The sequence below is a fragment of the Notolepis coatsorum genome (genome assembly GCF_963971535.1).
Source record: "Notolepis coatsorum genome assembly, chromosome: 9".
Lineage (NCBI taxonomy): Eukaryota > Metazoa > Chordata > Actinopteri > Aulopiformes > Paralepididae > Notolepis > Notolepis coatsorum.
In genome coordinates, this window is record NC_140173.1 from 53,042,917 (window position 1) to 53,066,167 (window position 23,251).

Below are 23,251 nucleotides of genomic sequence, written 5' to 3' on the forward strand. Positions count from 1 at the left end.
TTCAAATGCAATGAATTCCTATTTTGAAAGGGAACACCACAAGCTAAATCCTGTTGCAAGGGAATATCAACCTGGGACATTAACACAACGAAGTAAATTGACACAATTGTCAATACCACCAAACAAGCCTGTGGATGTGAGACCAAAGGAACGTGGTCAATGGCATAGCACTGCTGCTAACCGCCAATATAATCACAACCACAAGGAACAGGAAAGCAGAATGGGAACAACTGACAATGTTCAAATCAATTCAAACCAACCTGCAAACATGCTTACCATCATGGAGAGGCTAAATGAGAACTGCTGCTCTGGTGCAGCAACAGCATTCTAGGTCTCTGCCACCACGAGATATCCCAACCTTTGAAGGTGACCCTCTCCAATATAGAACATTCATCAAAGCATTTGAACAAGGAGTGGAGGAAAAGGCAACAGAGGCTGATGCTTTGTATTATCTGGAGCAGTTCACAAGAGGACAGCCACAAGAATTGGTGCGTAGCTGCCAGCATATGGCTCCCGAGTGTGGTTACGCAGTGGCAAAGGGTCTTCTTAAAGAACACTTTGGAAACCAGTACAAAATAGGAAATGCCTACATGCAAAAGGCCTTGGCATGGCAAACAATAAAATCGGAGGATGTCAAGGCACTTCAAGCCTACTCCTTATTCTTGCGTGGCTGCTGCAATGCAATGGAGGAGCTTCATTACATGCAGGAGTTGGACATGCCTGTCAACATGAGGGCCATTATATCAAAACTGCCATTCAAGATGAGGGAGCAATGGAGGAGTACGGCTCATGGCATAATGGAAAATACACAGGAAAGAGCTCACTTCGAGGATATGACTACGTTTGTGGAGCGACATGTTAGCATTCTTTCTGACCCTCTGTTTGGTGACATACAGGATCCAAATTCTGGTGTGGTTGGCACAACATCTCTCACCAGGTTTGAATCATATCCCAACAGAGTGAAAAGAAACATTGTCGCCACCACAGTAATATCTGAGAGAGCCAAGGAGCTGACATCACCAACACCAGGTACAATGAATGCTAGGAGCCTAGGAGAGCTGGATGCCTTTTCTGTGCTCGCAGTCACTCATTGGAGGAGTGCAAACAACTTCAGGAAAAGCGGCACAAGGAGAAAATACACTTTCTGAGGGAAAAGGGAGTTTGCTTTGCATGCTTATGTGTTGGTCACATGAGCAGGGATTGCGAAAGGCGCTTGGTATGCAAAGTCTGTGGTCAAACTCACCCCACCCTGCTTCACATTAAAAGGCAACCATCTTCTCCAGAACAGTTAAAGCACCCAACTTCACTGCAAACATGTGGACATACAGGGGCCGGTAAGGACCGGTGTGTATTAGCCATTCTCCCTGTGAATGTGAAAGCAGCAAACGGAAACATAGTACAAACATACGCCTTCTTAGACCCTGGTAGCTCAGCCACATTCTGATCTGAACGCCTAATGCAGAGGCTGAATATCACAGGCAGAGGAACCACCTTCCTACTGAGCACCATGGGGCAAGAGACGGTTGTTCCAGCTTACTCCTTGACTGGGTTGGAGGTAGCTGGTTTGGTCAGCGATGACTTTTATGTTCTTCCGGAAGTTCTCACACAGAAGAAAATGCCAGTCACGGCTGAGAACATGGTGACACCTGAAGAACTGTCTAAATGGTCATATTTGTCCAACGTACACATCCCACGCCTAAAAGCAAATGTCGACCTGTTGATTGGAACCAACACTCCCAAGATATTGGAACATTGGGAGGTCATCAACAGTCACGGGAATGGCCCGTATGCTATAAGGACAGTGCTGGGATGGGTCGTTAATGGTCCACTGAATGGAAACAGTGGTGTTGTGGAGTCAGAGTTTCCCTCTGCTACAGTGAACAGGATCTCTGTGTCCAGAAATGCTGGCCGATCAGGACAAACACAACTTCAAAGAAGTAGCTGTGAAGGAGAAGGAAGTGTCCAGAGAAGACCTAAGCCATCTGGAAAAATTTGAAAGTTCAGCAGTGCTTCAGGAGGAGAGGTTGAAATTACCTTTTAACAAGGAGGTCTGTCTGCCCAACAATGTGGGAGTGACTAGGCTGGATACAGCGTTTGACGATAGCCTCTTGAGTTGTAGGAAGATTGAGCAGAGGATCAACACCAGAGGAAGCTAAACCTCCACTCATTCTCTCCAAGGACCAGCATGTTTCAATGCTAATTCTCAAGCATGTACACCAGAATCGGAGACATGGTGGAAGGACTCACACAATGTCCAAAGTGAGGAAGAAATGTTGGATCACCAACGCCCATGCAGCTGAGAAGATCAGCGCTGAATGCAGCTTTTGCAAACACTACAGTGACAGTGCAGTGGATCAAAAGATGGCGGATCTTCCAGCAGACAAAATCCTTCCCGACCTACCACCTTTTGCCAACACAGAGGTGGATGAAGGAAGAAGAAACAGGAAAGGAGGAGGAACAGGAAGTCGAAGAACCAGGAAAGGAGGAGGAGCCAGGAGTGCTAACTCGCTTCAGAGAGGAACCGGTGGCATTCATGGGTGACATTCAAGCCATGTTCCACCAGGTGAAGGTCGCTGAGGAAGACAGTGATTTTCTGTGCTTTCTCTGGGACAAGAGGAAAAGGAGTTTGGCAGCTGGAGATATTGTAGTCGTCATGGACTCTTCAGCTCCTCGTGGGTCCTGGCCACTTGGCAGGGTTCATTCCAGACGAACAAGGTCTGGTGCGTTCTGTAAAATTGCAGACTAAAGGTGGCACCATTGTAAGGCCAGTGACAACTGTGTTTGGTTCATGAAGTGTAGATGCACTTAATCCATAACATGTTTTGGCTCTTATTTGTTTTGTTTGTTTATTTTTTGAATTGTTATGTCTGCATGCCTTAACAATTAGGGGCCGGTGTGTAACGGCCAAAATGGATTAATGTGCAGTGGATTTATGTGACCAGGGGATGGCGCTTCTTTTATTTAAGCGTCAGGTAAACCTGTAGGAGGAGGAGTTTTGACCCGGAAAAGGGCAATGGTTTTTGACCGCACGTACGACGCAGGTCTCAGGTCGAAATGTTTGTATCCAATTAGGTATCATATTCATTATCATTTAATCAGTTTAAGGAACAAAAACAAGGATATTCTGTTTGCACGGTGAAGCAAATAAATATCATTTTCCCAGTAAGCTGCCTGCATTGTGTCATTGGGACAAGGACTGTTTGGTATGAGACCAGGAATATAACGGCGCGTCAGCCAGTCTAACTACGGGATCAAGATTTCTCAGTAGCTCCGTATAAGACGGGAGCTCCTTTAATATTGCTGTTATACCCCCCGTTCCCACCTCTTTAACCCATGGTCTTCTATCCCTGGTCTGAATTTGTTGTCGTGTGCTATCCATCTCAGTATCTTAGATTCTTTTTCTAGCTTGTATTTCTTTACTATTGTGTTCCATATGTTTATAGTGAATCTGGTAATTGGATTTAGTAGTTGTTCCTATCTTCTGAACAGCTCCCCATCTCCTATCAGTGCCTGCACTTTGAATCCCTCTCTTTTGGTTTCTATATCTTTCCATTTGGCCTCATAGTTCACATTGCACCAGCATGCTACTGTTCTAAGCTGTGCTGCATAGTAATAGCTTTCTAAACTGGGTACTGCCATCCCTCCTTTCTCCTTTGGTAATTGTAGAGTCACATATCTGATCCTTGGCCTTCCCCCCCCCCCCCCCAAATGAATCTTGATATCTGTCTATCCCATTCCCTAAATTGTTTTTGTGGTATTAATATAGGTAGGGATTGAAATAGGTATCCCACCCTCTTTTCTTGATCCTCCAAACAGCTGTGATCGGAGGATCAAGAAACGAGGGTGGGGCTCAAGATAGATCAATTTCCGTGCCGTAGGAGGAACAGCTTGGACCCAGAGTTAATTTCCTTGTCAGCTATTGACATTAGCGCACACAATAAACCTGGGTCCATTCAGAATGTTTAGGTCTCACCTTGGCAGCCTGGATGTCCCTCATATAGTATCTGAGCAGCTCTGTGAGCTTCAGCTCCTGGTCGGACGCCACCCTGCCCTCCACTTTCTGCAGGAGGAAGCATGGAACACAGGGTAGTAGGTCCCACTGCAGTACACCACCCAAGTTACAGTATATCAAAAAGGTCAGTCTTCTAACATTAACACATTGAGTGCCAACAACGATAAATCTCGTTGTTGGCCGCCATGCGTTCAGTGCCAACAACGACAAATCTCGTTATTTAATCGTTATTTCTTTTATTAGCAATATCCATTCATTTTTTATCAATCCAGCCTCACGTTATCATTGGGACTGTCTATGAGCTCGAAAAGGGCAAATACCACCCCCTATCGTCTCCCGGATGGTATTGCACCCATTGGAATGGACTCAATGAAAATGCATGTGAAAGAATAACTCCGGATTCCACATTTTACTTCTCAGGCAATGTAACCCAAGACTATTGCATTCATTGGGGACCCTCAGAGCAGCGTGGATTATGTGTTTCGAGGTTGGATCAATAAACGCGATCGATATTTGGAATGGCGATCAGGAATTGGAATAAGCTTTTTCCAGAACATCTGATGTGAGGTAAGGACTTTATTTTACCAGTTTTGGGGTAATCCGATGTTTTTTTCACATATTTCACAACGTGTCCCCTATGTGTGTATGTGTGTATATGACGTTAGCGCTGACCAGGTCATAGAATCGATTTTTCAGCCCGCTTCTCTAGCGTGCATAAGTACACATATACTATCGATAATCTAGCGTTTATTTGAAAACGATTCATAAATCAGCCGGAAAATGACAACGTGTTGTGTGTATTCCAGTAAAGGGCGATTCCTGCGGAATATATATTTTTTTTTGAATTTTCCAAAACTATACTCTTATTCAAAAGGTATAAAACGGAAATGTACCGATGAAAAAACTATCCGTTTCGTACATGTTGACTGCAAGCAAGTCATTGATAAGCGACGGGCGTATTAGACACATAGCCATAATATAGAATATAGAAATAGCTCCGCGGAAATCATGAAATATCGGAAAATCAGTCCCAAAAGGCTGGCATTCAAGCGATAAATAGTGCACCCCCTGCTGGCACTCAGTGTTAAAAAGACACATTTCTAACTACTTCAATAATTATGAGTACCATACAACAGGTATGAAGTGTATTTGTGATACAACACGCGTGATGTACAGTAGTAGAATTTGGGGATATACACGTATGAAAGAGAGAGAGAGGGGGTCTAACATGATCGTGTTTCTTACCCTAAGCTTCTCAAACAAGTCTGCAAACTTCTCCAGGTGCCTGAGGTGAAATAAAACATTGATGAACACGCCGTCAGAAACGTATTTCACAAATAAGAATCTATACTAAGCAGGCAGGCAGCACATGAACCCTCGCTAATGTGCATGTTGGAAAATGTCCTGTATGTCTTTGTAGATGTGCACTGTAGACATAAGCTTGCGTGATTAAACACGAGGTACGATATATATATTTGAACATCAGTGCGAGTTCACTCACTTCTTAAGTGCTGTGTTGTCGTCGGCTGAGAGACAGTTTAGAGTGGCAGAGATGTGGATGTAGTCATCAGCGACGTCTGAAGTCAAAGACAAACAAAAGCTCAACGACCATACTGTATAATATGCATAAATTCTGCCGATGTGCACAAATAATTATTCAATATCAACAGATTTTCAAAGTTGGACGTCGATTTCTCTCTACTCACTTTTATACTTTTTTCTCTGCATTGCCTACTAATTAGTCTCAATTGTCCTGATCTAATTTTGAGTGAGTGTGTGAGTGAGTGAGTGAGTGAGTGAGTGAGTGAGTGAGTGAGTGAGTGAGTGAGTGAGTGAGTGAGTGAGTGAGTGAGTGAGTGAGTGAGTGAGAGACACACAGACTGGCTGACTGCTCTGCATTTCAACAAGAGCACACATCTCCCTCCAGAATGAGAAGTGAACGTGATATACAGCAGGATTAAAAAACAGGGGTATAGACCCCCTACTAGTTATCTTTTTAAAAGGTGGTCACAGTTTGGAGCCCTGCTATGGAATCTGGAATTAGGTATGTGGATTGGTCATGCAAATATCTTGAATCGGATCCGTCCCATCTCTAGCTGCAAGTATTCAACTCAATATAAACAACGATAATGAGCACTGTTCATGCATTCAGAACATCCTTCATGCATTCAGTCCCACAATTAACCTCTCCTTCAAGTCAAAATCTAAATGAAAGGCTACTGTATATTAGGGGTGTAAAGGTACATGTATCCGTACCGTTTCAGTGTGTACCGTACCGAACGGCTGTGTACTGAACGAATACAACGGTGGCTGGGGGGGCTGTTTTTCTCCACAAATATAATATAATTATAATTTTCTTTCTTTCTTTTCTTTACAAGTCGATTATTAATTTCAATATAGAATATTCGTTGACAGCCCTACAAGTACAATTAGTTACTGCACAATACAGTACATCACCCCTGAGTGGAACATGGAAAGCCAAACTTTTCCCCACTGTACCGAAAACCCGTACCGAACCGTGACTTCAAAACTGAGGTACGTACTGTACCGAACCGTGGTTTTAGTGTACCATTACACCCCTACTGTATATATATATATCCATACTTTTGTGTGAGCGGGTCATTTTCTCTGCTTTGGTCGTGGAATCTTTTATCTTGCTGTAATAATCCAGCAGGAACGTCTTCTCCTGCTCAAAAAAGTCGTCGACTTCCTGCACAAGAAGCAATAAAGAAAGAAACAAAGAAATAAACGACTGGCCAGGAAAATGTTCCAAGCTCAAAGGAATGTCTAAACACTCAAAACGCCATCTTTGGATCCCTTTCTCACACACACAATTTATCAAAGTGTTAGGGTTCAGTGAACAATGTTATTATATTGTTCTAAAGCAGTGACTGGAAACAGTCCACTCTCTTGTACCAGATAGTCTTGATTTATTTGACTCATCATGAATAAATCTAACTTTTATCTGCAAAGAGAAGTGCAGACCTCCTCTACTTGCCTTCACACAACCCAAAAACAGCAAACAAACTAACTAAAAAACTAATTGACAGGGTTTTAACCCATCTTTCATCTCCATGCACAGAGACGGTTGGGGGAGGAGACACCCTACCTTTATCCCTGAGATGATGACCTCGTCGGCGGTCTTCACCATGTTCTTGAAGAAACCTCCGAACATCTCCTTGGCATTCTTCCTCCGCACGGTGAGCTACACAGTGACAGAGAGAAGAAAAGCCTTCAGTGTCCCAGAGAATTTGCGTTGTTGGCCGTGAACCAGAGTGTGGAGATGGAGTCCAGTGAACCTAATTACCACGCGTTACTGAGTGATTTGTTTAAGTGTAAAATTTGGTTGATATTGAGACACACTGTTACAAGGATTCATGAGATGCACACGGGTTATTTGGATACATGCGCCCTTTGTAGGGTTTGACACAGCTACTAGAACTGTCAGACCTCGACCTGACTGGCACGCCAGCAAACTTACAGTAAGTCAAACCGTTACAGTGCAAAGCACCGTTAATGTGCCCGTATCAGTTTGGTGTAGGGCTGCAACGATTAGTCGACATAATCGACGATGTCGATTATAAAAAATCATCAACGAGAAATTGTTGCGTCGATTAGTCATTAAAAGAAAATAATAATAATTATAATAATTTTTTTTTGCACTACCTATCTTTGTGAAAGTGGCTTCTCAGCTCTGGTCCAGCCAGCTGAATACTTCTTAGTTTAACATAACAGACAGACAGTAAGTTTGGGGGAACTAATGGGATAACTGGGGATGTTGTTTGGTCCTGACAAGAGTCTCAAAGCAACTCTGAGGTCATGCTCAATGTCCAATCTGTTCCTCTGCTCTGTTTTCAGCTGGACCAGAGCTGAGAAGCCACTTTCACAAAGATAGGTAGTGCAAAAAAAAAAAAAAAAAAATTATATAATTGTTTTTCGATTAGTAGACTAATCGAAAAAATAATCTACAGATTAGTCGACTACCAAAATAGTCATTAGTTGCAGCCCTTTTGGTGAATCTATTTGACCAGGAAAAAATAAATCCATATATGAAAAACAATTATATATATATACTGTATTATAATATTATATACTATATATTAGTATTTCCTAAGAGTTGAACTATGTTTATTGTTATACACATGGACTGGATGAAGATCAATGATGCAGTATCTAGGGATGGGCACGAGTAATAGATTACTTCCTGAGGCGCCTAATGAAGTTCAAAGTGATTCAGAAGATCTTAAAGGGGACATGTACTATAAATGTCATTTTTCAGTCTCTAGCATTGTATTATAGTAATAGGAGTTAGTATCAATGTGTTTTTAGTGTCTAAATACCATATTGGCGGATTGCTCCGATTCAGCTCAGATAATTTCCTGCTCCAGTAAATTAGTCCATCCTGATTTGAAGGCTTGAGTCACGTCATTCAGGCTCTGGGTAGAAGACAGTGATGTGATTGGCTCTGTGGTTGTAGCTAATGCCCGCCCACAATCTACATAGACTAGACAGCGAGTGGAAAACCACTTCCTCATACTGCGAGGCAGTGAAACCCAACACCTCTGCATACTCTGGAGGGAGAGAGAGAGAGAGAGATAGAGAGGGAGAGAGAGGGAGAGACAGAGAGAGAGGGAGAGACAGAGAGAGAGAGGGAGACAGAGAGAGAGAGGGAGGGAGCACTTGGGGGGGGGGGGACCTGCCGCGCCACACGGGAGGGGAGGAAGGGAGGCCCCCCTCCCCACAAGCTGCCGCAGGGAGAGAAAAAAACTAAAAGGGACGGCCTGTCTTTTTTTTCTCTCTCTCTCTCTCGCACCCCCCCCCCCCCCCCCCTCTCTCTCTCTCTATCTCTCTCTGTCTACCAGTCGCAGACTGTGTGGACTGACTGTCACTCAAAGTGCTTATGGGCGGAGCCAGGCCATAACAGCCTGAAATCTTGAAGCTGGAAAATGATGGTTTTGAGTACTTGATTAGAAATATAAAACAATGCATTTTTTTGAAAAAAACCTTACAGATGTCTTCAATAGACTAACAGGAATTGTGTAAAGTTGCCCAAATAGTGCTAGGAATAGCAGTACATGTCCCCTTTAAAGAACTTCTACTCATGCACAATAGTAGAGAGCATCCTGACTGGTAACTAACATCACCTCCTGGTTTGGGAATAGCCGCAGCAGACTGCAGAGAGTGGCTCGATCAGCCGGACGCACAATTGGAGGTGGGCTTCCCACTCTCCGGGACATTTACACCAGGCGTTGCAGGGCCAAGGCTAAGAGAATAGTCAAGGACTCTAGCCACCCAAACAACTGCCTCTTTGCACTGCTGCAAAGACTCAGAAGGAGCCTCTATCCCCAGGCCATCAGGATGCTCAATGGCTCTATGTAACATCAACCCATCCATCTACACTCATTGCACACACATGCAAACACTCACCTTAACACTCACTTACACTTTAAAACACTACACCATATTTGATCTATTTATCAAAAAAGAGATTTGCACTACATCCATACCTCAACTCCATACTGCATGCATACTATGGATACAGACATGCCGTTCCATGAGCAGAGAAACTTGCTGCAGACAGAGTGGAGGTAATGAAATTATTACAAACGGTAACTGACTGTTTTGACTGACAATACGCATTCAAACCCTTTCACTACCAAATGGTTAACCTTTTCACTGCAACAATACAGAAGGTTAACCCTTTCACTGGCACACGACAAATGGTTAACCCTTTCACTACCACACTACAGACGGTTAACCTTTCACTACCACACTACAGACGGTTAACCTTTCACTACCACACTACATAAGGTTAACCCTTTCACTACCACACTACAGACGGTTACCCTTCTGTAGTGTGGTAGTGAAAGGGTTAATCAATAAACAATTACCGGAGCACTACTCTAGTAATTCATGCGGGTACTCGATCTGGGAATACATTACTCATGCCCCTCCCTAGTAGTATCATTGTATGGGATAAAGTCTCAATTTCCACACGGGACGTATTATTTACTACACAGCCTATAGGTATTTCCTGCCACAATGCAGTCAAAACGCTCAACTCTCCGCTTGGCTTCAATGGCCCAGTGCTGCTGACAAAGACCAAAAAAGTGGAATTTCCGGTGAACTCAGCAGGATGCAGGATGTATGCCATGTGTCACACGTCTCCTGTCTTCTCTTCCACTTCCCCTCCTCCCAACCGACGGGGTGAGGGAGAGGAAGTGGGCGTGTCTGTGATGAGACTCACATCCTGGTCGTACTCCAAGAAGATCTGGAAGTTTCTGTCCTTGCTCAACACTGGGTGAGAGGACAGTCTCTGCAGGAAGACTTCGTGGACCTGCACAGTTTTCTTGAACACGGCCAGATATTCGCTGAAAGGAAGAACAACAACAACAGCTATTAGTGAGCTCAGTGAGAATCACTCGGCTCACTAAGCCTCACTCAGCGCAGTTGAGTGAGCAGCTGAGTGAGCAGCTGAGTGAGCGATTACACCGTTTACTTTTATCATATTCTGAGTTAATTATATTGTTTACACCGTTTATCTTTTTCAAATTTCTTTATATTTCAGATCTAATTCTATCACCTATATTTATGTTGTTCTACCCTGCCCATACCTGTACCTCCCCTCGTGCTGCTATGATGCCCACATTTCCCCAAGGGAATCAAAAAAGGAATATCTTATCTTTCTTATTAAAGATGAAGTCACTTCCCAACTCAAACTAACCAAAATATAAAACAGAAATTGCAGTTTCACGATAGAGATGGGCTGCCCCAAAGTAGGGAAGGGCAACATTACTTATGCCTGGCCCTCCAGAGTGTTTGTAAGAATGGTGATAAGTCCCTTTGGTCTAATTTGGTGCAACTTAAAAAAGGAACACGCCAACATTATGGGAAATGTGCTTACCCGTCTTCTCCAGAGTCAGACGAGAATATAGATACCAGTTTCCTCTCTGTGCGTTCAGTAGAAAGTTATCCGGCTGCAAGCTAGCCTAGCTTAGCGCAAATTAATGGAAGCGGATATGGAACAGCTAGTCTAGCTGTTGTCCAAAAACACCTCTCCCTGTCACCTTTCCTTTCATTTGTGCTAAGCTAGGCTAGCTTGCATACGGAGAGGTTTCTACTGAACGAGCACAGAGGAAATTGGTATCCATCTTCTTGTCCGACATGGTAAGCGCATTTCCCATAATGTTGGCGTGTTCCTTTAAATATATTTATAGAGGGCTTTTTAGACTAACTTGACTATTACAAGGTTACATTATTAGACCTAAGACAGTTGTTTATTTATTACATCCATTCAATTGCTGTTTATTTTCAGTCACATTATGGCCCACGGCCACCCAGGTTAGATCCTTGGTCACCCCTGTGATTATACGTTAATAGGACGGATAGGACAGTCATGTCATCTCATGCAAAAAAGTGAACTGAATCGATTCAGCTGACAGTGAAGGGACGCCAACCCTGACAGCAACATATAGAAACAACATGTACATACAGTCAGTAGTACATTTCCCTGCAACACATCACAGGTATCGGATATCAGGCCGGTATTTAGTATTTCCCAGATAAATCCAGATGCCTTGTGAACGATGTCAGACTTCTTAGGGTTCACTTGCAGCAACCCCAGAAAATATTTTTCCCCCCAACATACTGTATGCCTCTCGCTTGCTGCCGTTCATTCTTCTATCTAGTCTGATTCAGGGCTTAAAGGAACATGCCAAAGTTTGGGGAAATTAGCTTACTGTCTTCTCCAGAGAGAGACAAGAAGATAGATACCAGTTTCCTCTCTGTGCGTTCAGTAGAAAGCTATCTGGCTGCATGTTAGCCTAGCACAGCACAATGAATGGAAGCGGACATGACCGGTTAGCCTAGGCATTGTCCAACTAACACCTCTCCCGAAGGCTAACCGGTCATGTCTGGTTCCATTAATTGTGCTAAGCTAGGCTAACATGCAGCCAGATAGCTTTTTACTGAACGCACAGAGAGGAAACTGGTATCTATCTTCTGGAGAAGACGATAAGCTAATTTCCCAAAATGTTGGCGTGTTCTTTTAAGTCTCTCCCGTTCAGTAAAACCAACCAATGGAAAAAGAAAAATGACTAACCTTCGTAGTCTTTTATCATTATGCACTTTGCTACCAAGTAATCTACCATGCCTATATTACTACATACTATGCTAATATGTCTATACTGCTACAGTATGCACTCAAGACTGTGTAGCACTCAAGTTCGTCACTGTTTGACAAACAATCTTACTGACCCATAGCTGCCAGAGTTGTACTCTTCCTGCTGACCTGTTGTACAGAACCTGTAAGTCGCTTTGGATAAAAGCAAGTCGCTTTGAATAAAAGCATCAGCTAAATGACTAACTCTAACATGCACTGATCCATATCACCCTTCTACTCTTCCCCCACTACTATGCAATAAGTATTTAAGTAGGGATGCTCGATATTGGCTTTTTTACCGATACCGATATACCGATATTGTCCAACTCTTAATTTCCGATACCGATATATGCAGGGTTTCCCCTGCCAAAAAACTGAATGATTTCAGGTAATTAACATTACATATGTCTCGTCGTGTAATTAACACAACATTATGCATACTTTGACAATAAATAAAATAATAATTTGTTCTTACTTGCTTGCCTGGGTAAATAAAGGTTAAATAAATGTTTAAAAAGAAATTTAATGTCTGATAATATCAGACATCCCTATATTTAAGTGCAATATGCAATACATTTTCTATTCACAAAGTGCAATAGAGCCATACCCATACATCATATTGATATCTTGACTGATAGCTACTTTTCTTTAGCGGTGTCATTTGATAATTGTGTACCGTGTACAGATGAAAACTAGCTCATTAGCTAATTCTGGCACATTGACATTGATGTGGAAACTGAAGATGTTGACTAATGTGCACTGTCCCTGGGTAAAAAAAAATAAACTATGTGCTCATACCGTGTGATTTATTGTGTAGCACCTTAAGTTTTGAGTTCTTAATGTCATTGTACGCAGTATGATGACAATAAAGACTATTCAATTATATTCTTCTATTCTAAATGTAAACAGAGCAGAACTCTGCAGTGGGAAAAGTGGCATCGGTGCATCCAAATCACTGTAGCACAAACAATCGAACATGATGCATTACATGATACACTGCCACTATGAAAAGCTGTCTGGGGCACTAGGGCTGCACAATTAAATCGGGGGGAAAAAAGCGCGATCTCGATTCTTAGACCTATGCGATCTCATTTCTAAATGATGATTTTTTTTATATATATATATATATATATATATATATATATATATATATATATATATATATATACATATTTGTTTTACTTTACCTTTTTTTTTTAATTAGGATGAAAAATAAGAATCGTGTGAGAGAATCGTGATGTCATTTCTTGGAGAGAAAAATCGTGATTCACATTTGAGCAAGAATCGTGCAGCCCTAAAGGCCAAACTCACGCCTCCAGCTCCTGCTTCATCTTGGTGTACTCCTCCTTGGTCATCGTGGCTTCGCCTTCTCCCAGCTTGTGCATCTTCTCCCTCGGGCTCTCGAAGTCGGGCTTCGGAGGAGCCGGGGGAATCTGCGACGAGGAGAAGAAGGGGGTTAATACACAGAAAGGAAAGGGGTTGATTGGCCGTATTCACACGCCTGGCGCTTCGCTCTTACGGGGGAGGCAGGATGGCCTAGAGGTAAAGAGACGCCGGCCAGTAACCGAAAGGTCGCTGGTTCAAACCCCCATCACCGACAGGAGGGTGTATTCCAGCTGTGAGCTGGTGACTGAGGGGTGGCTGCCTGGTATTACATCCGCGCCTAACATGGCAGCGGAGATACACACACGTCTGTCTCAAGACTAGTCCTGCATGTATCAACAAATGCGCATGGTGGTGTGAATTTATGTGTGCCATTATTACTATTACTATGTGTAACTAGGAGGGATGTGCGAAAAGACCGATTTAAATTGCCTTGTGTACATGACAATAAAATAATCTTCTTCTTATGTCACGATCAGGTTGGGATTTCTTTCCATTCTGTTCCCTTGTTGCTGTGTGAATGTAGTCAACGGGTGGGTGGATGAGCGGGGGTCGAGGCAGGGCTGGGCGATATGAAAGAAATTCATATCACAATAAATCATATGAATTTTTTTCAGATATTGATATCTAGTATCGCAATATCTGTTCACGTATGCAAAATCACAAGATAAATAATGCAATTGCTGTTCATTGCATTGAACTGCGTGATAATGTATGGCGTGATGTGAAACCACAATGCTTGTTATTTTCAAATAACATTTACAATACCTCATTTTGAGAGAAATGTCAGTCACAAATATCATAATTTCCTTTCACGATATGATCCCGATGCAATAAACGATAATATTGACCCTAGGTTGAAGACGATCTAAAAGTACACAACAGCGTTCAGGAACAAATACAACGCTACTGCAAGTCATTCAAGCAAGGAAAACACATCATTGGAACTTATCCAAGTGCCTCCGGGAGTCTGTGGAAAACCGTTGTTGCGCATGCATGGGCTTGAAAAGTGACACAGGGCTCTTTCCATTTCTGCTGGGCAGGTAAACTTACTCTCGCTCATTTCTCAGAAGTTGCCTACAGCAGCTTTAAAGCGCTTACTTCTGTGTTCTTCTTCTCATGTCATACGTTTGTTTGCTAAAGAATTAGACTGCCATTTCCATGGTAGTGAAATCTGATAAATTAATCAGAAGAAGAGGATAGAAAAAGCAAAGGTTTTAACAACAGACGTGTCTATAAAAGTGACTTTCTACAAAGTTGTGGTGAGTTTTATTAGTTGTATTTCTTACCAGACGATATATAATATATTACAACAATCAATCTACTGTGCTTGGTGTGCGAGTGCATGTTGCAAACATGAGCAAACTCATAAGTACATAGGGAAATTGTACGACATTATCTGTGGCACAGATATGCGCTTGCAAGCTAGCGACGCTGTTGCGGCTAATGAAGGACTTGGAAAGGAAAATGAAATCCTACATTCCATTCAATTAGGTGGTCAAAGTAAAACACATGTCTTCTAACACACTATGGTGACATGTCTGAATGTTTGATGGCAATGGTCGAATGGCAATAACAATCATCAAAAGGCAGACACAATAAGCTCCTAAAGCTTCTTTCTATTGTGTTTGTTAATGTCTGTATTTAAATCTCTTCCGTCAGCCCAATAAACACACCCCCTAAACAAGAACACGCCGGCGATAATTGCAGGTTGCATCTGTGTATAGCATGTGTCGGCAGTGTATGTGTATTACAGTCAAAACTCACTATGAGGCCAGCGTAATCCTCTGTCTCAACCAGAGTGTCGTGGAGCCAGATGAAGTCTTCATGCTGCCTGGGGACTGAGAACTCTGGCTTCTGGAAAGCACTAAGTGTGGTCTATAAGGAGAGAGTTGCCATGATTAGCATACCTTGGACACCTTGAATTAGTTTATTTACTTACATACTTAAAACACAAGTTCAAGTTGTTTTATTTGTCACATACTATAGGTACATGTACATTATAGTGAGATGCTTGGTTCTGTATGACCCTCCTGAGAGTGTGCTTCATACAGTAAAAAAGTAAAAAAAAAAAGACCAAACACTATACAAAACATACTATATAAAAAACATAAATGTACAAAATGCTAAACATTTTATAATAATAAATGTAATTTGTTATTGGTCAAATGTAGCACCTTATTACAATAACACACAATATTACAAGTATCTGGTGAAGAACAACCAACCAGTGATCGACCAGTCATGGTGTTTCTTGACATTCCATGCCAAGCGAGCCAAACATTATCATCATATCAGCCAAGAGCCTCACAGACGGGTTTTTATTGAAATTCCAAGATTAGGAAGTGCTTGGTGTGTTCTGTGTTGGTTCAAATGTGTTGGTGTCTGGGTGAGTTTTTACCTTGGTATGGACGGTAAACTTGACTTTGTCCCTTTCACAGAGAGCATCGGGAATGTCAATGATAAGAGAGGCGTCGTTGTTTAGGTCCACAGACACAGACCGTGCCTAAAGGAGGAGGGAGGAAAAGCACAAAGATTATCCTACAAAAGTAGCTAAATTGATCCATGACTGCTGCCATTCACCTTCACATCTGAGCTTTTCTCAATAAGAACAAAACCACTATAAGAAATTATACATTGCTTAAAGGGGAACTATTTTACTATTTCTTTCACTATTTGGGCACTTTTACACAATTCCTGTGAGTTTATGGAACACCTGTAATTTTAATTTTTTTTTAATTCATTGTTTTGTATTTCTAATCAAGTCCTCAAAAACAGCATTTTTCTACCTCAAGATCCTAAGCCGTTTTGAGGCTGGGCTCCAACCACAATGGTAAGTTACTGCCTCGCCTGAACATTATCATGCAGCGGTGTCTTTCTGACATCACAAATCAGCACATTTTCAGATGACTCAGTTCAGTGAGGGTGAATATTGTGAGAGGAGAATTGGAAGAATGCGCCAATATGATAATTAGAGACATAGATCATATTAATATAAGTCCACATAGCTAGGAAACAATGCTAAACACTGAAAAAGGCCATTTATAAGATAGTTCCCCTTTAAAGATGTAAATGGTTTGTCTTGCACGTGATTATGTGAGTAATTGTGCACAGCCTATATGGGAGAGAGGTAGTGACTTTTTTTGGTTAAATTATTGGAAGTGCCTTTTGTTTTTTAGGGCACCCAACATTTTATTTGGATTTGTCAATCTGAAAAGGGCAGACGAAAAGGGTGCGGACGGCTGGTGCACCTACCTCCTCTGTGCACATCACTGGATTATCCTGTAGAGTTATTTTCATATCAGACTGAAGTCGGGTGAACAAAGTAATGTTAATTTTCCTCAGTCTTTTGAAACTCGCGCTGTAGGTGTAATGGTTTCAGACACAACATTTGGAATATTTTTAAGGGAACTATCTTATAAATGGCCTTTTTCAGTGTTTAGCATTGTTTCCTAGCTATGTGGACTTATATTAATATGATCTATGTCTCTAATTATCATATTGGCGCATTCTTCCAATTCTCCTCTCACAATATTCACCCTCACTGAACTGAGTCATCTGAAAATGTGCTGATTTGTGATGTCAGAAAGACACCGCTGCATGATAATGTTCAGGCGAGGCAGTAACTTACCATTGTGGTTGGAGCCCAGCCTCAAAACAGCTTAGGATCTTGAGGTAGAAAAATGCTGTTTTTGAGGACTTGATTAGAAATACAAAACAATGAATTAAAAAAAAAAAAAAAAGTACAGAGGTGTTCCATAAACTCACAGGAATTGTGTAAAAGTGCCCAAATAGTGAAAGAAATAGTAAAATAGTTCCCCTTTAAGCTCTACTAATAGAACCATTTGAAAGGACCACCCCCCCCTGGAAAGACCTGTGCACGCCAGTGGGATAATCTATTAGTATGTCCCCTTGGATTTGTTTTGTACCAGTAGGGTGTGGGGGTGATTTGGCTCAGGGTCCCCTTCCAGCTGCAGGTCTCAATTTACTGTTCTGGCTCAATAGTCTGTCATATAAAGACTAAACACTGACCCCATTTCTGGTGTGACATGTTTTCCCCTCGTGTTTTCAATATTCATCCAGCTTTTATTGTGAAGGTTCTGGGTGTTCCATAAATCCAACTGGCAAAAAGTTGAAAGCTTTGTCTCATTGTCTTACTAGCGAGTAGGCTACTCTAAACAAGTGCACGGTCTTGTCAGTTGTGCAGCTGTGCTTAACATTACAGAGGTGTTGATATGTAGCTAACGGTATAATAACTTCTGAAGAGGAAGACTGTCCCTTGCCAAAGCAGTTACCCACCTCTCTCTCTCTATATATATATATATAAAAAGCTAGCAGCAGCTAACTGACAGAGCAACACCAGTAACAAGCACTGACCTACTACTATTGTAACAAGTGCCAAACGTGAGCAAACAAACAGTAACGTTAGCTGACGCTAGCAAGTCGAGCTTTTTGCTACGTTACTGAACACGTAAGATCAAACGTTGGTTATGTCCTCTGGCTTAGTTACCTTTTCTTTATCGCTTTCATCAAGGGCAGTTGTCATGATGACGAGGCGAAGGTAGATGAAAACTGGAGGGAAAGACCTGTGCTATGTTTGTACCTAAGTTAACTAAAATAGATAACGGGCTAACGTTGACGTTAGCTAGCTAGAGAGGCTCTTTTGGCTAGCAAGCTGACAAGCTGTCAAATGGGTTTTCCTGTCCTTCTGATGACAGAGTTAGTCCCGCCTTCAAGTTGTTTTGACTGGACCGTGTCAAATCTACAAACACGACGATTGGTGTTCTCACCATGCCAATCAATAACTTTTTTTTTTATGGTAACCAAAGTTGGTTTCTGTGGGCATTCTAAACTAAAAGCCCACCGGCGTGAATATTAAAGGCAACCTACTTGTGTTCAGCTTTTCGTTCAGCGTTTCCCTGATTGGCCACACGGCCACGTGACCGCCCTAGCACACGCCCTTATCCGCGCCGCTCGTTGTGCCTAGTTGTTGGTTATCGCCGCATCACTTAACGCCGCCATATGATATAACTAACTAATATACTAATACTAATATACTAATATAACTAACTAATTCGCGATGGACCCTGCCGCCAACGTGCAAGCTTTTGTGCCATTGTGCAAGCCAGATATTTGAACATCGTCCCCAAAATGAATGGAAGCGAAATAAAGAGAGTGTAGTGACTACAGTATTGGTTCGTGTTCATCTTCTGACTATGTTGTGTAGTGGGAGGGAACTAATGATCTGGCACCGGGCGCCAGAGGGGACATCTATTTAGGTTGCACTGGTTGTTATTCATTCATGGCTGTGCTGGGATTCATGTGCTGGTGTTCTTGTTTACTGACGTGGCTTTGTACATTAAACAAGCATTACGTTACCTCCGTTTATTCCTCTTTCCTCCGGGCACTACACTGGTGACCCTGACGTGGATTTTTGTTACGGCGGATTGTGTACAATAATCAGCGACGAACATTCTTTCAAAATGTCCGGACGAGGAAGACGTTCTGGCCATCGGCAGCCATCACCGTCCCCTGTCAGGGAAGCGCAGGGTGCGCGCGCGCCCACGATCAAACTACCTGAGTTCTGGGAGGCGGCTCCGGCTGCATGGTTTGCTATTGTGGAGGCAAACTTCAACAAGAGCAACGTGGATGACGACGACGACCGGTACAACCACACGGTGGCAGTGTTGGGCAGCTCCACCGCAGCTCGAGTGGTGGGTTTTTTGTCTGATCCCCCGGCGACGAACAAATATGAGCGCCTCAAGACCCTACTGCTAGATACATTTGAACTGTCCGCTGCAGAGAGGGTGCGCCGCTTATTTTCTATGTCGGAATTGGGAGACGAGAGACCTTCTGCCCGCATGGAGAGGATGCTGAATCTGCTGGGGAGAGAAGACCCCATGATCCTCTTTACGGAGCTGTTCATGCGCACGCTGCCGGCACAAGTGAGGATGGCACTGGCCAACACCGACATCGTGGGCCCCCGCGCCCTGGCCAGGGAGGCGGACCGTTTCGTTTTGGCCATGCCTCAGCGGTCCACCGACCTGCTCGCTCCCGCGACCGCCCCGCCACCGGACCGTCGCAGGAGAGCGAGGGATGACGCCAGGCCTTCTGGTCAGCACGGTAACGCAGCGGGCCATTGCTTCTTCCATGCCACGTTTGGCGCCAAGGCCAGACGGTGCCGCTCACCCTGCACCTTCGGACCTACGGGAAACGGCGGGGCCGGCGCTCAGTAGTGGCCCTGAGCGCTGGCGTAACCAACAGGCTGCTCTTCATCCGAGACACCGCCTCTGGTCGCAGTTTCCTTTGCGACACGGGTGCCCAGTGGAGCATCATTCCGGCAGAGAGGTCGGATGTGGCAAAAGAAGAGCGCGGTCCGCAGTTGGCGGGCGCGGACGGCACGTCCATCCGCTCTTACGGCACAAGGGCGGTGGACGTATGCTTCGGAGGGCAATGTTTTTCGTGGGATTTTGTCGTTGCGGCTGTCACGTTCCCCCTCCTTGGCGCGGATTTTCTGTGCGCCCACAACCTGCTGGTGGACGTGGGGAACAAGCGCCTGGTCAACTCGCAGACTTTCGCTTCCTTTGCATGTACGCAGGGGGAGGCCATCTACGGCGGGTGGTCCAATACACTCGCCGAAAGTGACCAGTACCTTCGGCTGCTCGCTGAGTTCCCCGACCTGGGCAAGCCCACTTTTTCCTCGCCCACGGTGAAACACGGGGTGGAGCACCACATTGAGACCAGTGGGCCGCCCCTCTATGCCAGGGCCAGACGCCTCAACCCGGAGAAGCTGGCCGTCGCCAGGGCGGAGTTTGCGCACATGGAGCGGGTGGGCATCGTTCGGCGCTCGAACAGCCCTTGGGCGTCTCCCCTGCACATCGTTCCTAAGTCAGACGGTGGGTGGCGCCCATGTGGGGACTACCGCCGCCTCAACGACGCGTCCAAGCCTGACCGCTACCCGGTCCCGCATGTCCAGGACTTTGCGGCGAACCTGGCAGGCAATCGCTTCTTCTCGAGAGTGGACCTGGTACGGGGGTACCATCAAGTGCCGGTGCACCCCGAGGACGTCCCCAAGACGGCCGTCGTCACGCCCTTTGGGCTTTTCGAGTTCTTGCGAATGCCGTTCGGCCTGAAGAACGCGGCGCAGACCTTCCAACGCCTCATGCACTCGGTGCTCCGGGACCTGCCATTCCTCTTCGTCTACTTGGACGACATCCTCGTAGCGAGCGCCACTGAGGAGGAGCACCTGTCCCACCTCCGAACCCTGTTCTCACGGCTCAGCCAGCATGGGCTGATCATCAACCCGGCGAAGTGTGAGTTCGGGCGGGGCGCCATCGACTTCCTCGGGCACCGGGTCTCCGCAGAGGGGGTGACCCCCCTCCCCTCGAAGGTGGAAGCTGTCGCCGCGTTTCCGCGCCCCCGCACAGTCAGCGAGCTCAAGGGGTTCATCGGGATGGTGACTTTTTATTATCGTTTCCTCCGCCACATCGTTCACATCCTGCGGCCTCTGTACGACGCCCAGAAGGGCAAGACGATGAAGCAGCCTGTGGACTGGACGGCGGAGCGGGTCAAGGCTTTTCAAGACACCAAGGAGGCCCTGGCCCGTGCGGCCATGTTGGCCCACCCCTCGCCCTCGGCGCCCACCGCTCTCACCACGGACGCCTCTGATTTTGCTGTGGGAGCGGTGTACGAGCAGTGGGTTGGGGACGCCTGGCAGCCGCTTGCCTTCTTCAGCCGCCAGCTGTCGCCCAGGGAACAGAGGTACAGCACGTTCGACAGGGAGCTCCTCGGGCTGTGGCTTGCTGTCAGGCACTTCCGTTTCTTGCTGGAGGGACGCGAGTTTACGGCCTACGTGGACCATAAGCCGCTCACGCACGCCATGTCCAAGGCGGCGGAGCCGTGGTCCGACCGCCAGCAGCGCCAGCTCGCCTACGTGTCCGAGTTCACCACGGACATCCAGCACGTTGCTGGGAAGTCCAACCAGGTGGCAGATTGTCTCTCCAGAGCGGTGGTCGGTGCGGTGCAGCTGGGTTTGGACTACGTCAGCATGGCTGCGGACCAGGCCGCCGATCCTGCCGTCCAAGCTCTCAAGTCGTCGGACACTGGACTGCGCCTGGAGGAGGTGGTGTTCGGTGACGCGGGGGCTACGCTCTTGTGCGACGTCTCCATGGGTCATCCACGGCCGGTGGTCCCCGCCAACTGGAGGCGCCCTGTCTTCGAGGCCATACACAGCTTGTCTCACCCTGGCAGGAAGCCGTCCTCGCGACTGGTGTCGGAGAAATTTGTGTGGCAGGGGCTCAAGAGGGATGTGAGAGCCTGGGTCGACACGTGCACCGCCTGCCAGCGCGCCAAGGTGCATCGGCACATCAAGGCCCCCCTGGAACAGTTCTCTGTGCCCGAGCGGCGGTTCGACCATGTCAACGTGGACCTGGTGGGACCGCTGCCCCCCTCGCACGGATACAACTACCTTTTCACCATGGTGGACAGGGCGACTCGCTGGCCGGAGGCGGTCCCGCTCTCCTCAACGACGGCCCCCGACCTGGCCCGGGCATTCATCTCGGTGTGGGTCTCCCGCTACGGCACCCCGGCTGATCTCTCCTCTGACCGTGGCTCACAGTTCACTTCGGAACTGTGGGCGGCGGTGGCGGAGAGTCTGGGGGTCAAGCTCCACCGTACGACCGCCTACCATCCGCAGGCAAATGGGCTCTGCGAGCGTTTTCATCGCTCCATGAAGGCCGCCCTTCGAGCCAGCCTCACGGACGGCGACTGGCTGGACAAGCTCCCGTGGGTCATGCTGGGGCTCAGGACGGCGCCAAAGGAGGACCTCCAGTCGTCGTCGGCCGAGCTGGTTTTTGGACAACCGCTACGGGTCCCCGGTGACTTTATTCCCAGGTCGACAGAGCCCTGGTCTGCCGCTGCTCAGCGCGCCTCGCTGCTGGACAGCGCCAGGACTTTCGTCCCGGTCCCAACTACGCAGCATGGGGTCCCTACGTCGAGGGTGCCCCCGGAGCTGCACTCGGCGAGGTTCGTGTTCATCCGTCACGATGGCCACAGGACTCCGCTACGCCCTCCTTACGACGGACCCTTCCGCGTCATCGAGGCCAGGGCCAAGAACTTTGTGGTCGACGTGGGGGGTAGGCCTGAGTGTGTTTCCGTGGATCGCCTCAAGCCGGCACACTTGGACCTTGAACTGCCCCTGGACTTGGCCCTGCCGCCGCGCAGGGGCCGGCCCCCGGTCCTGCCTCCCCTGCCACGCCGGGGCCATTCCCCCCTGCGACCCCTCGGACCCCCCGCCGCTCGTGAGCGTCTGGTCACTGACCCCCATCCTGCTCGGCAGGAGGATGTGACGGACGCTGTCACACCCCCTCCCGCACCTCCTGACTTTACCTACAGTCGTAGGGGCCGGGCCATACGCCCTCCTCACCGTGAGGATTTCGTATATTGAGGTGAACACTGGGGGGGCTGGTGTAGTGACTACAGTATTGGTTCGTGTTCATCTTCTGACTATGTTGTGTAGTGGGAGGGAACTAATGATCTGGCACCGGGCGCCAGAGGGGACATCTATTTAGGTTGCACTGGTTGTTATTCATTCATGGCTGTGCTGGGATTCATGTGCTGGTGTTCTTGTTTACTGACGTGGCTTTGTACATTAAACAAGCATTACGTTACCTCCGTTTATTCCTCTTTCCTCCGGG

General features: G+C 46.0%; 1 protein-coding gene across 1 annotated transcript in view; it reads right to left on the reverse strand.

Annotated features, from left to right (window-relative positions):
- The window catches only part of snx5 (sorting nexin 5), a 32,513-nt gene extending 14,166 nt beyond the window's left edge, over window positions 1–18,347 (reverse strand). The window contains exons 1-10 of the mRNA XM_084321202.1: window positions 18,067–18,347; window positions 15,958–16,062; window positions 15,324–15,434; window positions 13,485–13,606; window positions 10,260–10,383; window positions 7,122–7,217; window positions 6,617–6,722; window positions 5,514–5,589; window positions 5,258–5,297; window positions 3,974–4,060 (exon numbers count right to left, since the gene is read on the reverse strand). Of these exons, the coding sequence (XP_084177328.1) occupies window positions 3,974–4,060; window positions 5,258–5,297; window positions 5,514–5,589; window positions 6,617–6,722; window positions 7,122–7,217; window positions 10,260–10,383; window positions 13,485–13,606; window positions 15,324–15,434; window positions 15,958–16,062; window positions 18,067–18,102 (903 nt within the window). The 5' untranslated portion in view covers window positions 18,103–18,347. The remainder of the gene's footprint in view (window positions 1–3,973; window positions 4,061–5,257; window positions 5,298–5,513; window positions 5,590–6,616; window positions 6,723–7,121; window positions 7,218–10,259; window positions 10,384–13,484; window positions 13,607–15,323; window positions 15,435–15,957; window positions 16,063–18,066) is intronic.
- Window positions 18,348–23,251: the final 4,904 nt, after the last annotated feature.